Genomic DNA, 12578 nt, shown 5'->3' with positions numbered 1-12578 from the left:
GAGAGCTCGTTTTTTGGTGTTGCAGCACACAGACGGGACGGCTCTCGATACTCGACGATTCGCGGACCGACCTGTGCGCAGTCAGAGCTACTGTCGTGCGACGGAGTAAAAATCTACGATAGGAGCAAGAGTCAGCGGCAACTGCTGAATCAGAAGGGGGAACAATGGCAGCTCAAGCAACGCAGTCACTGAAGGTGCGTGGCAGCGTGCACGCTACAACGCTGTAAACATCTGCTGATAGCTCGAGTAGTGCGTGGTGACGGGAGATGGAGCAGTCGGCAAGGTATGGAAGTCTCCGAGGACGGGCGAGACACCGCGACTGATGTATCCGACAGACATGTCTGCTGATATCCTACACCACGAATGCCTTTCCAGGCGAATATATCCCCACAGTGTAGGTCGTGGCTATCGGACAGGTGACGGGCTGGCTGGGCTGACCATACTTCAGCTTCGATAATTACTCTGCAAGCGTCATGGTCGACAACAAGCCCATAAGTCTGGGGCTCTGGGATACTGCTGGACAAGAAGACTACGACCGACTGCGCCCTCTCTCATACCCTCAGACTGACGTATTTCTCATTTGCTTTTCGATCGTTAGCCCTTCCTCGTTCGACAACGTCAAGGCCAAAGTGAGACACGACATCGCCCCGTGCACCGGGTATGGCTGACAGGCGGTTTAGTGGTATCCTGAAATCGAGCATCACTCACCTGGTACCCCCATTATCCTCGTAGGCACCAAGCTTGACTTGCGAGACGACCCCGAAGTGCGCGAGCAATTGCGACAAAGGAAGATGGCACCGATCCAGTACGAGCAGGCAGTGCAAGTCGCCAAGGACATCAAAGCTGTGAAGTATCTCGAATGCTCCGCTCTCACGCAGAGAAATCTCAAGAGCGTGTTCGATGAAGCCATCAAGTCAGTAACCTCAAAAGTCGCCTCTTTACGGCGCACCATCATGCTGCGCCTCACTCCTAACACTCGGTAATAGAGCCGTTATCAGCCCTAGGCAACAAAAGCCCACCAAGAAGCCCAAGTGCACCATTTTGTGAGGCACGACTTCCGACCCCGATTGGCTTGCCGCCGCCGCCGCCGAGCAAGTCAGCAAGTGAGCGTAATCAGACTTCGCAACACGCTCCTTTTCGCAATGACCACCTGCTAGGTCACCAAATTCGACTTCCACCATGTTTCCTCCCTTTCGAAAATCGACCGTCGAAATCAGCAGGCAGAACGAAAGTTAGCGATTGAGAATAGACCGTGCAGTTCGCGAGATCTGTACCAGCTGCAATTCATGCACCGGTGTTCATGAGGCGTTTCTCCGGTTCATATGTTGTGCGTGTATGTGAAGACTTTTGAATGGTTCACCGGATGTGAGGGAGAGAAATGGATAGCAGAAGCACGATACCCTCCACATTCTGCAACAATGGACCAGACGACAGTGTCTGGAGGTCATCACAGCTCTCTCAGGCCGTCACCTCGGCCGGCTCAAGCTGTGAGCCGTCAGTTGCGAAACGCCGAACTGACGGCTGGCTGTAGATAGTGAAATCGTTCTGAATCTGGTCGATGTCCGCTTTTCGCTATCTGTCACAGACGTGCCATGTTCGTGCTTGCATCCTGCTCACCCTCTGTGCATTCCTTTCACAATCGTATGGTGGCAACACAGTTTCGGCAACCGGCCGGGTCACGTGATTGAGACTTCGAGCGACTTCTATACTGCTCGTTAGTGCTGGTTCATCTTTTGCCATCAGCAACCTCAGCTTCGACGCAACAAGAACCAATCGCGCGCTCATCATCGACGTACCTCAGAACATCTCACAACATGCCTCGTCAGTCTCGTGGTCCAGCCCCATCGGCCCCCCGCCGCCCAGTCGCTGCTCCAGCTCGCCCGGCACCTCCATCACCACAGCAAACACGACCCGCTAGCACAGCAGCTGCTCCACCTCACCAGCAGCAGGCACCTCCACCAGCGCCCGCCGCATCGCAGGGGCCAGGTCTTTTTGGCCAGATGGCGAGCACAGCAGCGTAAGTTGGCGATTTTCCTGCGCTTCTACAATGTTCTGTACGCAAGATGCTAACGTTCAGTGTGCAGCGGTGTAGCAGTCGGCTCCTCCATCGGTCATGCCATCGGCGGTTTCTTTGGTGGCGGAAGCAGCACTCCAGTGCAAGAAGCTGCATCACCTCAGCAGGCGCAGGAAGCACAGCAAGCATATCAGTATTCCGCCCAGCAACAGCAACAAGGTCCTACGGTTTGCGGAAACGAAGTGCAGGGTTTCAAGAGGTGCATGGACGAGAATCAGGGAAATCTGACCATCTGTGGATGGTACTTGGATCAGCTCAAGGCCTGCCAGGCTGCGGCAAGCCCGTATTAAGGGCAAAGGGAATGCGATGGCGTTGGCGAAGAAGGCCGATGAAGAGGGCCATCGCTCATGAAGACAAAAGAAAAACACTTGCATTGCAAAGCGAGGGAGCCATGGGCGATAGACACGCGGATATCTCTGCTCTAATTCTGTACATATATAAACGTGCTCTAGCACCGGACAGTGCAGAATCACGAAAGCCTGCCCTGCATGAGGCCCTGGCATTATTGAGCATTTTGGGTCACCGTCGTGAACGTCGCTGGTGCACGGGATAACAAAGCAAAGTGCGAGAGATAAAGTAGTCTCGGCTAGGAAACAACGCATTTGTCTGCACAAATACGCCGACTTGTCCAATCGATTCGAATTAAACTCGGAATCAAACTGAAAAAGATGAATATCATTTTCTCCTTCCGCATCAGTGAGTGAGGGCCATCCTGCTCCATGTACCCTGGTTCGTCCTGCTTCCACGCAGATGCACGCACTTTAGATCGGTACTAGCCCGAGACATTGCACCGGACATCAACAACACAACACTATGCGAATACGTCGACATCTCATTAACTAACCAACTTTTTGTTTATTTCCAACTCCGGCACCATGACTCTGTTTTTCATGCCACCTCTTTAGTCTCTTTCACAACCACTTCTCCCTCTGCGTCTTCGCCCGGGAACCCACCAGGAATGTCGCCTGCCTTGACAGTTCCCGTCGTCTCCAATACAGCACTCTTCTCTTCCGCTGGAGTCTCAGCCACGGCAGCCTCCTCTTCAATGGCATTTACCTTGGGCCCAGCACCCGCCTCAGCAATCGCAGCTTTCAATGCCTCGGCCGATTCCGCATGCGATTGTGCGGTTTCCGAAGGATGACGGGACTTGCTGATTTCTGCCGCAACGTCCCTCGCAGGAGGTGCAGCAGAATCTGTATTCGTCTTCTCATTTGCCTCCAATACTTTCTCGGTCTCAGCTTCAGGATCAGCGTTCTCCTTCTCAGATTCATTCTGCACTTGCAATTCATCGGTCTCGTCAATCGTCCAACAGGTGATGAGTGGAGACATGGCGAACGTATGCGAGGGCTTGCGATCCGACGAGGATGCGGGCTTGCGGCGAGCAGGACCTTTGGCGCGAGACTTGCGTGCATCCGCAAGAGGTTCTCGTTCAACCGCTTCTTCGCTGGCGGCCGGCACTTCTTCCTTCTTGGGGATGGCTTGCGGGCCAAGCTTCAGGCGGTTGTTCAAATCGCTCAAGAAGTTGCCTTGAAGAGCTGAAATTTTGGACCCGGGCCGTGCTGGAACGGCGGGTTTCGCCTTGGCTTGAGGTGGCGAGGTAACATTCTCGTCGCTATCACCCTCGCGGGAAGATCGCGTCGGTCGAGCCGGAATACTAGGCTTTGCTGGGATACCCGGCGGCTTCGTTTTCGTGGGACTTGTTTGCTCATCACCCAGCTTCTTTTCAGCCGACAATTTCGAAGGTCGCTGTGGTCGGGAAGGTATTGACGGCTTGTTGCCCATTCCGCCAGCAGTAGTGGCACGGGCATCCATGTCATCCTGGCTCCACGGGAGCGCGGACGTGGTTGCCCGCTCCTCAGGCGGACTTCTCACGTCGTCCATGTCTGGAAGATTGACTGTGGTCTCGCCCAACATACTGCTCGGCGTATCTTCCCACACATCGGAGCTGGGGAAACGATGTGCACCGGGTCGATGTGCGGCCTTGACCTCTTCGATGACGCCAGGCTTGAAGTGTGGAGGGATCAAGGTCTTCTCCTTACTCGTCATGTCCGGCCCTGCACGTTGACGCGCCTGCTCTTGCTCTGGTGTCTCGAATACGGCACCGGCTGCTCGGTCCGCGTCGATAGCCTCTTGCTGTCGCTCCAGCTCAGGAGTGGACACTTCTGCGAGATACTGCAACGAATCCGGCGTGTCTTCCCACACGTCTTGACTGGGGAAATGATGCATGGCCGCGAGGTCAGGTCGCTTCTTGATTGCTTTGGGCTTCTCCGCTTTCCCGTCATCTTCTGGGAACAGCGGCTCATACTCTTCGATCTCTTCGAGAGGAGTGCCACTGCCGGAGTGGTGCACCTCTTCGTGCGAGATAAAACGATGCAGAGACCCGCCCCCGTAGCCATGCAGATTCTGAGCGCCGTGAACACTACCCGGCCGACTTGATGGACGACTGGGCACGTGCATACTACTGCGACGGCTGTTGTGCTCACCACCACTTTCGTAGTAATAATCATCATCGGCGCGCGGTTCAGGAACCACAGCAGGAGGCATGAAAGCACTGCCCGGACGCTTCATCAGTTCGTCAGCAGCAAGGATCGGGGTGCCATCACGCTGTGTATGCTCGTCTTCGGATTCGTATCGGTGCAACTTTCTCGCAGCGTGATGATCGTCCTCGGCGGCATCATCGGGATGCAAACTCCTCGAAAAGGTCTTCCGCACGGGCGAACCGAGGGTGGCATCGTTGCTGGAGGTGCGCTGGTCGTGGGAGACCTGGGGAGACATGCGAGCTAGGTACTCTTGGATGGCATCTTCCTCGCCTGGGGTGCTGGGCATGGGGGCGGCGCCTGGATGTGGGGTTAGCTGGCTCAAAACTGAGAAGTATGTGAGGCTCACCAGAGTCGTTGCTGTGCACGATCCTATTCAATTGCTCGCTACTCAAGGCGCTCTCGGGCTTTGGGAGATGGCGGTAAATCTGCTCTCTGGCCGCCTCTTGAGGATGCTTCCTCATCCATTCCCTCTCGAATTGATCTGCATGATCCTCGTCATGCTCGAGACCATAGCTGTCGTGAGTCAAGAATTCCTGTCTCGAATGCTTCTTCTTGTGCTGCTTGGCCGAGCCATCGTTGAAGAAGCCGATTCCCGGCGCGTGCGTACTTTGACCAGAGCCTGGGGTAGGAGCTTGAGCGTCTCCAGCAAATCTGTTCAACGGAATTTGCTGGCCAATTTCTGGAATGCCGTGCTCGGTGTCGTCGCCATAGACACTACCAGGACGAGACGTCTGGCGTTCCAGACCCAGGCTCTGAGAGGAGCGGTTGAAGCTGGCCTTGGTGCGCAGAATGTTGGGAGGCTCGGTAGAGGGAGCCCGCCGGGAATTGCTGGTCACACGAGTGATGCGGGAAGGCGAGGCGGGCGAAGAATCTCCGGGAGGCATCTTATGCACATCATCTGCGGGTTTTGAGCGGCCAATGCCGAGCCCTGCAGCGGTGGTGGAGTCGGTATCCGTGACTTTGGAAATGTTTTTCGTGGCTGTCGACTGCGGCACAGATGCCTTGGGCTGGTGCATCGGCAAGTCCGCCGCAATATTCCTCGTCTGCTCAGCATTGTCTGCTTTGGCTTCAGCAGGGAGCTGGTCGAAGCTGGAGTATTCATCTCCCTCGTGACCGAGGTCTGGCAGCGACACGCTCGGGGGTCTGCGAGGCAGCTCTTGGCTCGTTCTTTTCGGCGGCGGGCGAGTGGCCATAGCCGAGGGCGGAAAGTTCAACGGCGAGCGAGTGGGCGAGGGGTCCGTCTTGCGGAGAGGCCTCGGAGGCACGAGGGGCTGGTCGCTGCGGACAGTCGTCTGGCCATTTTGCTGGGCATTGCGCTGCGGGCGAGGAGGAATGGAAGGCGTAGACATGGCTGTCGTTGGTGAACGAGGGTGGGAGGAGGAGTCACTAGAGACAAGTGTTAGTGAGTCGGGCTCAGCGTTCCCGCATGCGCATACGGCAACGCCAGGAGGAGCCGAGTGGATGCAGAGCGTGAGGGCGGCGGAGACAAAGGCCAACGTCAGCAGCGCAGCGCAGGCGCGGGAGCTCCGAGCGCGGAATTCGAGCTTCAGGCGGGAAGCGGGTGGTGAGACATGTGCCGTACGCTGGGCTGCCTTTCTTCACAGCCCGGCGTGGACTGGCCATGGTCGCCGCCCGCCGTCGTGCCGGTGTCGTGTATCCTCGAGGAGCTCGTGGCCATGCTGCTGCTGCTGGCGGAGGTGTCCGATGTGGCCGTGGTGCTGCTGCTGAAGAAGGCGTCCAATGCGGCCATGCAGGGCACCGCTCGCTCGGCGGAGAGAGAGCGCGGCCTGCAGTCTGGTGATTGGCTTACATTTGATCGCATATAGAGATCAAGCAAAAGATAAGACGAGCAGAGGGAGAAGAATGAGGTGCGGAGGCGGAGGGGGAGAGGGTGGTGGTTGTAGGGAGGACAGTAGAGGCAGCACGCAATGGCACGTCAGGTGGCAGCGGCAGCAATGGGTTGGGTTGGGACCCAGTGTTTTGCGTGGTCAAGTGATGCAAAAGCCGCAAAGGCAAGATCAGAGCCTTTTTGACGACTGGTGTACCTGGTGATAGTCTCGATCGACACTAGTCCATGCGAGCCACCAACTCTTGTGCCGACAATACCCAATCACACGCCCGCGATTGTCAAAATGCCGCAACCGCTGCGAGCGCGAGGTTTTGCGTCCAATGCGGTATATGCCTCAGTTTTCGCTCTGCCAGTTCAGTGCAGTTCCGTCCAGTCCAGCTCTCAACGAAGCATGCATGTCCTGGTCCTGTCCCATCTATCCCATGCTATTCCTCATCCTCAACATTGATGGGCACAGCAAAACGTTCCGCCACGCCACAAGAAACCACGTTGTCTGGGCGCCGTCTGCAGCGACTCATCATCCGAGACTTGGTCTGGCACGAACCTCGCGGGGGAACGACTCCGCTTTCCCGAGCCGTTGGAGCAGCCATTGAGCCTGTTCCTTGTTCGAGCTGTGCGGGCGGACAGAGCGCAGTGGCCACGCTCAGCACATGCATCGCCGTGTTGTCAAGCCGACGTGATTGGATTCGAAGCATGCACAGCCAACAAACATGGCGGCATCTGTCACCGCAATGCTGCCTTGCGACATTCAACGCACTGCCGCGATGCACTGTCCACGCAAATCGCTCGATTTCCAGTTGCTTCGTTGCTATGCTCCGGGCTGAGAACCGGATGTCTTGACAATGCAACTGCCGCACACGTCCCATCGTCGAAGTGCAAGACTGGCTTACGCGTGCCACACCAGACTACAATCTGTGTGGTAGTAGAGGCATCAAGCAGTGCAGTGCAGTGTACCAGCGTGCGTGTGCAATCCACCTTTCACATGACGCGCGACCCGAATAAGCTAGGCAGCCGTCTCTTCCGTCCTGACTTCCAGCTTCGTGCTACAATACTGCCATGACTTCGAGGGACATTGACCATCACAGAAAGCGATCACGCTCGCCTGACCGTTATCATGTCCGATCGGACGAAGTGAAGCGATCTCGCTCGCCTTCACCGCACCACAAAAACCACCGCGACCACCGTCGCAGTACCACAAGTCGCAGCGAGTCGGTCAAGCTGCCCTTCGCAGCCCGCCTTCTCCACAAACATGACTTCAAGCAGTATGAAGGCCTCTTCGCTCGCTACCTGGATGTCCAAAAGCAGATCGACATTGACGAGTTAAGCGAGACCGAAGTGCGAGGCAGATGGAAGAGCTTTCTGGGCAAGTGGAACCGAGGAGAATTGGCAGAAGGCTGGTACGATCCCGAGGCGAGATGGAGAGCAGAGGACAGGTGGAAAAATCGACCGACTAGAAATGAGCGAGACAGAGCAAAGCTGGTGACACAGATGGACGCTCCCATAGCTCCGCGACCACTACAAGTTGGAGTCAGCGGCGTAGAAGATGCCCAGGAAGATAGCGATGAGGACGGATACGGCCCCGCTCTCCCTGACAGAGAGTCTCGCACGCTAGGAGCAAGCATACCCTCCCTTCAAGACCTCCAGCACCGAGAAGAACTCATCTCAGAAGCCCGCCAGAACTCCCGCACCGACCTTCAGTACTCCCGCAAAGTCGACCGCAACCTCCAAAAAGACCGCCTGGAAGAACTCGCTCCCCGCGCTGACCCGGGCAGTCGCGAGCGACAACTGGAGAAAAAGGCCGACAAAACCTCCAACTTGCATGCATTCCGTGAAGCGAAGGATGGTGGCGATGTCGAAGTCAATGATCAGGAAATGATGGGAGGTGGTGAAGACGACTTTAAAAGAGAGTTGAAGAGGAGAGAGAAGGTGAAGTCTGAAAGGGAGGTTCGGAAAGAAGAAGCGCTACGGGCGAGGATGGCGGAGCGGGAGGAGAGGATGCAGGGCGTCAGGGCGAAAGAAGAGAAGACGATGGATATGTTGAGGAGTCTGGCGAGGGAGAGGTTCGGCTGAGAAGGTGCCGTTGTCCAGCACTTATTTCTGCTGCCTCAACGAGCACCGCCCGCGATCGAGGCATGCGGCCACCCATACTGTGCGACGGAAAGCTGCCAACGAAAGGAGCAGGGGGCATTGTCCTTGGCAACTACCCTTGAGACCTGACATGCGCACTCTTGATGGACCGAAAAGGTATATCTTGCTGCTAACTATCTAGTATCCACTCTCGGGCATGGCACTTTGCTTTTGCTCTGTTTGCCTCATCGCTCAACGGACTGTCTCCATGCACTGCTCATCCCATGAACTTCAAATCTCTCGGGCCGACACGTATGGTATCATGCGCCGTATTCCTTCACTGCAAATGCTGATTCAGGCAGAATAAATTCGCAACTTGTCGTTCCAGCCATTTACTCCCAAGGACTAGTCGTCTCGTAAGGCAGAAACTCCTCAGGAACGGTACCGACAGCAAAGCGAGTGTTCTCTTCGTCGTCATACCATTCGTAAATCATATCAGTGACTTCCTGCGGAACATCATAGTGAACGCGAAAAAATCTCAAGCCATCTTTGGTCACAACATTCGGCTTTGAGCAGACTTTCTCGTCTTCTGGCTGCGCCGATATCCCGTTGAAAGGGTCAGCCCAATCTTCCTCCGAAGCGTCCTCATCGACCAATTGTTGCACGCGAGTGCCGCACACTCTGCACCATCCGTGCCCCTTGGCATTTTGAGCGTTGATGCAATTGCCGTTGTTTGAGCCGGTGCGGGCCACGCTGCACGCTCCTTGCGCCCCTGGTCCGAAGAGAAAGTGTATATCTGTTGATGTGCAGCCAGAGCAATCGCCAGAAACGAAGTACTGTGTACTGGTGCTTCCGCAGCAGTCTGGCAACGGGTATTTCGAATAACAGATTTCTGCACCGCCAGCAACGCTGCAATCACGACGGCGGTAGTTGCTGAGTGTAACGCCTGTGACGGTCTGGGCATAAGACCATTGTACGCCTAGCAAAATGATGCTAATATGAGACAACATTGTGGCAGGCTCTTGATAGTATCACAACGATAATGAGAAGGTATGATTGTGTGTAGTGTTGGTTGCACAAGGATTGAACGAGGAGGGTCCTCTTTTTATGCACCGTACGTGCCAGTAGCTCTCGGCACTGCTCCTCGACATGAGCCATTTACTCGATCACAGAGCTCTAGTGCGACGCAGTCATGAGCCAGACGGCCACTTTAGCGTTGAGGATCGGTGAGACTCGAAGGAGGCACAGCACAATCGACTTGCAGAACAACACTCTTCGGCCAGTTGTATCAGAGGAGCCAGAATCAGATGTAACCTCCTGGTCGAAAGGAGACGACAACATGTCGATCGAAGAATGCTCCGGTCTTGGCACATCCGGCTTGGACGCGTTGGGAATGGCGGAGAACTTGGCAATACTGTGCCACACACAGACATTCACGCAAATGCAGCAGACTCCTTCGACGGCAGCTCAAGGTCGCATCAGATCGTATCACTGCAGACGATGGTTTTGACGGCGTACGAATCGTTGGACCACGACAAGCTCTGTCAAAATAATCATCCAAGCTTATGACAACCATCGATCGACAATGACCTGTCCATCAGTTGGTGACGTGGAGATGAGCTTGCGAGGCCATAGATCGGGCTCAGCAAATAATGCAGAAGAAAGCACAATCCTTCGATCAGCAGCGTTGCAATGCGAAGGAGCCAGAGCGGCGTACAGCAAGCGTCATGGGCAGTGGATAATGGTTTCCTCCTCGACTGTCTAGCGTACATAAAGCGCACAGTCTCGCCAGTATGCTGCCTGAATCACGCGTCGGCATCAGGTTAAAAAATTGACACCGTACTCAACAATCTCCGCAAAAAAATGTTCTTCACTCGCCACTCTGCTGCAGTCGTAGCACTTGCCTTTCAAGTCTCGGCGAATCCAATACCAGAAGCATCGAACAACATCACATCGAGGCAGAATCCAATCTGGAGAGTCGATTTCTGGACAGGCGACGCTTGCTCTGGAGCGAACACCGGTTCCTACAGCGGTCCTTCCAGCGAGCCGCCTATTGATTTTCAGAATTGCGAGCCGATCCCGGACATTGGCGTCTCACAGGCAGTGACATATTACGGAGATCTTGATTATGAATTCCGTATCCACGCGGAGGACACTTGCGGGGATATAACGGAGTTCTATATTGGTCAGCGGCTTGTATCATATTTCATCCGAAGACATGTGTTAACGGAAAGCATAGGCAATCAAGACAGCCCTCTCTGTATTCCTCTGACGGAAGTGCCCGGAGCTATTGCGTGGAGTGTGCAAGTCGAGGCTTGAAGAGGATTACTGCCTTCGTGCTGGAATCAGAGCGCCTACGTTACAGAGTTGTAAATACGTTGTATCTCGCTCAAACATCCTACTTCTTCTTCACTGCTGGTAAGCTTGCCTCCAGCCAGCGCTTCTTAGCATCGTCTTCGCAGCCTGTGGCTTCGAAGACCAGCTGTCGGCCCATTGCTCTTTTGGCTTTCATATACATGCCTGTACTGACCTCCTGGAGTAAGCGGACAATGTGTCGAGGCTCGTGGTTTTGCTGGCAGCGCATATTGAATCGTACGCGTTGAATCGCATGCTTCTCGGGCAGAGAGCGAAAGGCTTCACGCCAGGATTTTATCAGGGATGAAAGGACCGGACCATCAGTTCCACCATTGAGTTCCTCGGGAGTCAGCTCGTCTTCCAGTGTGATAGGTGCCAAGATTCCGACTTCCAGTATCGCTATGGAAGCCAATCGAAGAACCCTCTCCTCCCGGTCTGTGCTCAATGCGATGCTGCCATCACCGCCATCGTGAGACATCTTTTCGCCCAGCATTTTCAGCGCTGTAGGATCATTGATAGTAATCGAGACAGGCGAATGCCGATATTCCTCTGCTACGCGTGACTCGGCGATGGTTTGCGGATCTGTCACGGGATCGGTGGCCTCCCTCCCGGCTCCAGTCGTGTCAAGAGTTAGCAGCAGCTCTTGCGGCCGCTCAGGGTGAGTCTTGAGATTGAAGTTCGACATGGTGGAAGGCGCTGCGGGCTTGGAAACTGTACCTGTGGGCTAAATGTCAAGAAGTATTCCATCAGTTGTGCGAATGACACAATATTCGAACGAGAGTAATGGTGGCTGATCAGCACTTGATGCAGCTGTGCCGCTGCCAAGCGAAGTCACTGCTGCCGACAGCCGTTTCTGGTGATTGAGGTTACTGAACCTTTCTCTTAGCGCGTGTGTATCACTCAAGCCCGGCGTTCCCACTGATGGCATGCCACTGACATAGATGTGAGTCATTTCGAGCTGGTTGAGCGGGAAATAGACAAGAGGTGAAGTGAGTGAGTAGCTGGAGCACATAAGCTGTGCAAAGCAAGACTGTTAAAGCTTGGCGTCCCAGTGGTTTTGCAGCCCTTTCCGTGGAGCGCCTCTTCCCTTCCCTGGAGTGTTATTTTCGAGCTGCCAACGCCTCTACATACGAATAATCGAATATCGTACTTCAAGCGCGATGCAACACGAACCAACCGTGTCAAGAACATCCACTCCGAGCATTTTCAATGATGAGTGTTCAGCGCAATACCCAATGGCGGGTTGACACACTGCCACCTACAATCAGCACTGCCTGAACGTCAATTGCAATGGCCACGATCAATCACGCAATATGCTTCGTTCCCGTCGAAGCACTCTCAAGCTCGAGAAAGACACGTCTCGCATAGAGTTTTCAACCAGTCAGAAACTTTACAACCATCAGAGGGTACTGCACAAGCTCTTGGAAGGATCGGGCAAGTCGCTAAGGTTTCCCCGGAACGAGAGACCAGCATGAATACAGGCTCGCACCTGCCACCACTGTTTTTCTGGACGCGCTGACGATTATTAGAACGTTCGATTTTCGGACCTCACGAAGCTCAACCTTTCTCTGCCCTTCTTCGTCCAGCATGCTATTCTTAGACTTCGTGTCCGTATGACAGGTCACTGCGTCTGAGGACGAATGAGCCCTACACAGTGAGGCACATGGCTCGCAGGGAAGTCAACCTTGGACTT

At 54.9% G+C, this 12578-nt stretch overlaps 7 protein-coding genes across 7 annotated transcripts; 4 read left to right on the top strand and 3 right to left on the bottom strand.

Annotated features, from left to right (window-relative positions):
* Nucleotides 1–164: 164 nt before the first annotated feature.
* Nucleotides 165–1047, top strand: RAC2 (Ras-related C3 botulinum toxin substrate 2; the record flags this gene model as incomplete). Its single annotated transcript, XM_023599267.2, has 6 exons — nt 165–194; nt 251–283; nt 336–394; nt 449–629; nt 681–913; nt 987–1047. 6 exons carry the CDS (start codon nt 165–167, stop codon nt 1045–1047), a joined length of 597 nt encoding a protein of 198 aa, XP_023455716.1.
* A 767-nt stretch (nt 1048–1814) lies between these two features.
* Nucleotides 1815–2364, top strand: RHO25_003782 (uncharacterized protein; the record flags this gene model as incomplete). Its single annotated transcript, XM_023599266.2, has 2 exons — nt 1815–2017; nt 2085–2364. 2 exons carry the CDS (start codon nt 1815–1817, stop codon nt 2362–2364), a joined length of 483 nt encoding a protein of 160 aa, XP_023455715.1.
* A 598-nt stretch (nt 2365–2962) lies between these two features.
* RHO25_003781 (uncharacterized protein) lies at nt 2963–5963 on the bottom strand (the record flags this gene model as incomplete). The annotated part of the gene is made up of 2 exons (XM_023599265.2): nt 2963–4911; nt 4961–5963. 2 exons carry the CDS (start codon nt 5961–5963, stop codon nt 2963–2965), a joined length of 2952 nt encoding a protein of 983 aa, XP_023455709.2.
* A 1556-nt stretch (nt 5964–7519) lies between these two features.
* On the top strand, nt 7520–8533 carry RHO25_003780 (uncharacterized protein; the record flags this gene model as incomplete). The annotated part of the gene is made up of 1 exon (XM_023599264.2): nt 7520–8533. The coding sequence occupies one exon, from the start codon at nt 7520–7522 to the stop codon at nt 8531–8533; it is 1014 nt and encodes a 337-aa protein (XP_023456411.1).
* A 389-nt stretch (nt 8534–8922) lies between these two features.
* Nucleotides 8923–9540, bottom strand: RHO25_003779 (uncharacterized protein; the record flags this gene model as incomplete). Its single annotated transcript, XM_023599263.1, has 1 exon — nt 8923–9540. One exon carries the CDS (start codon nt 9538–9540, stop codon nt 8923–8925), a length of 618 nt encoding a protein of 205 aa, XP_023456410.1.
* An 853-nt stretch (nt 9541–10393) lies between these two features.
* RHO25_003778 (uncharacterized protein) lies at nt 10394–10849 on the top strand (the record flags this gene model as incomplete). Its single annotated transcript, XM_023599262.1, has 2 exons — nt 10394–10715; nt 10770–10849. 2 exons carry the CDS (start codon nt 10394–10396, stop codon nt 10847–10849), a joined length of 402 nt encoding a protein of 133 aa, XP_023455708.1.
* Nucleotides 10850–10928: 79 nt separating this feature from the next.
* RHO25_003777 (uncharacterized protein) lies at nt 10929–11570 on the bottom strand (the record flags this gene model as incomplete). Its single annotated transcript, XM_023599261.1, has 1 exon — nt 10929–11570. One exon carries the CDS (start codon nt 11568–11570, stop codon nt 10929–10931), a length of 642 nt encoding a protein of 213 aa, XP_023455713.1.
* Between the last annotated feature and the right edge of the window lie 1008 nt (nt 11571–12578).

Source organism: Cercospora beticola, chromosome 2, assembly GCF_033473495.1.
Source record: "Cercospora beticola chromosome 2, complete sequence".
NCBI classification, from domain to species: domain Eukaryota; kingdom Fungi; phylum Ascomycota; class Dothideomycetes; order Mycosphaerellales; family Mycosphaerellaceae; genus Cercospora; species Cercospora beticola.
Note: the sequence above shows the minus strand (reverse complement) of the source record. Positions and strands in the feature narration are given on the sequence as shown.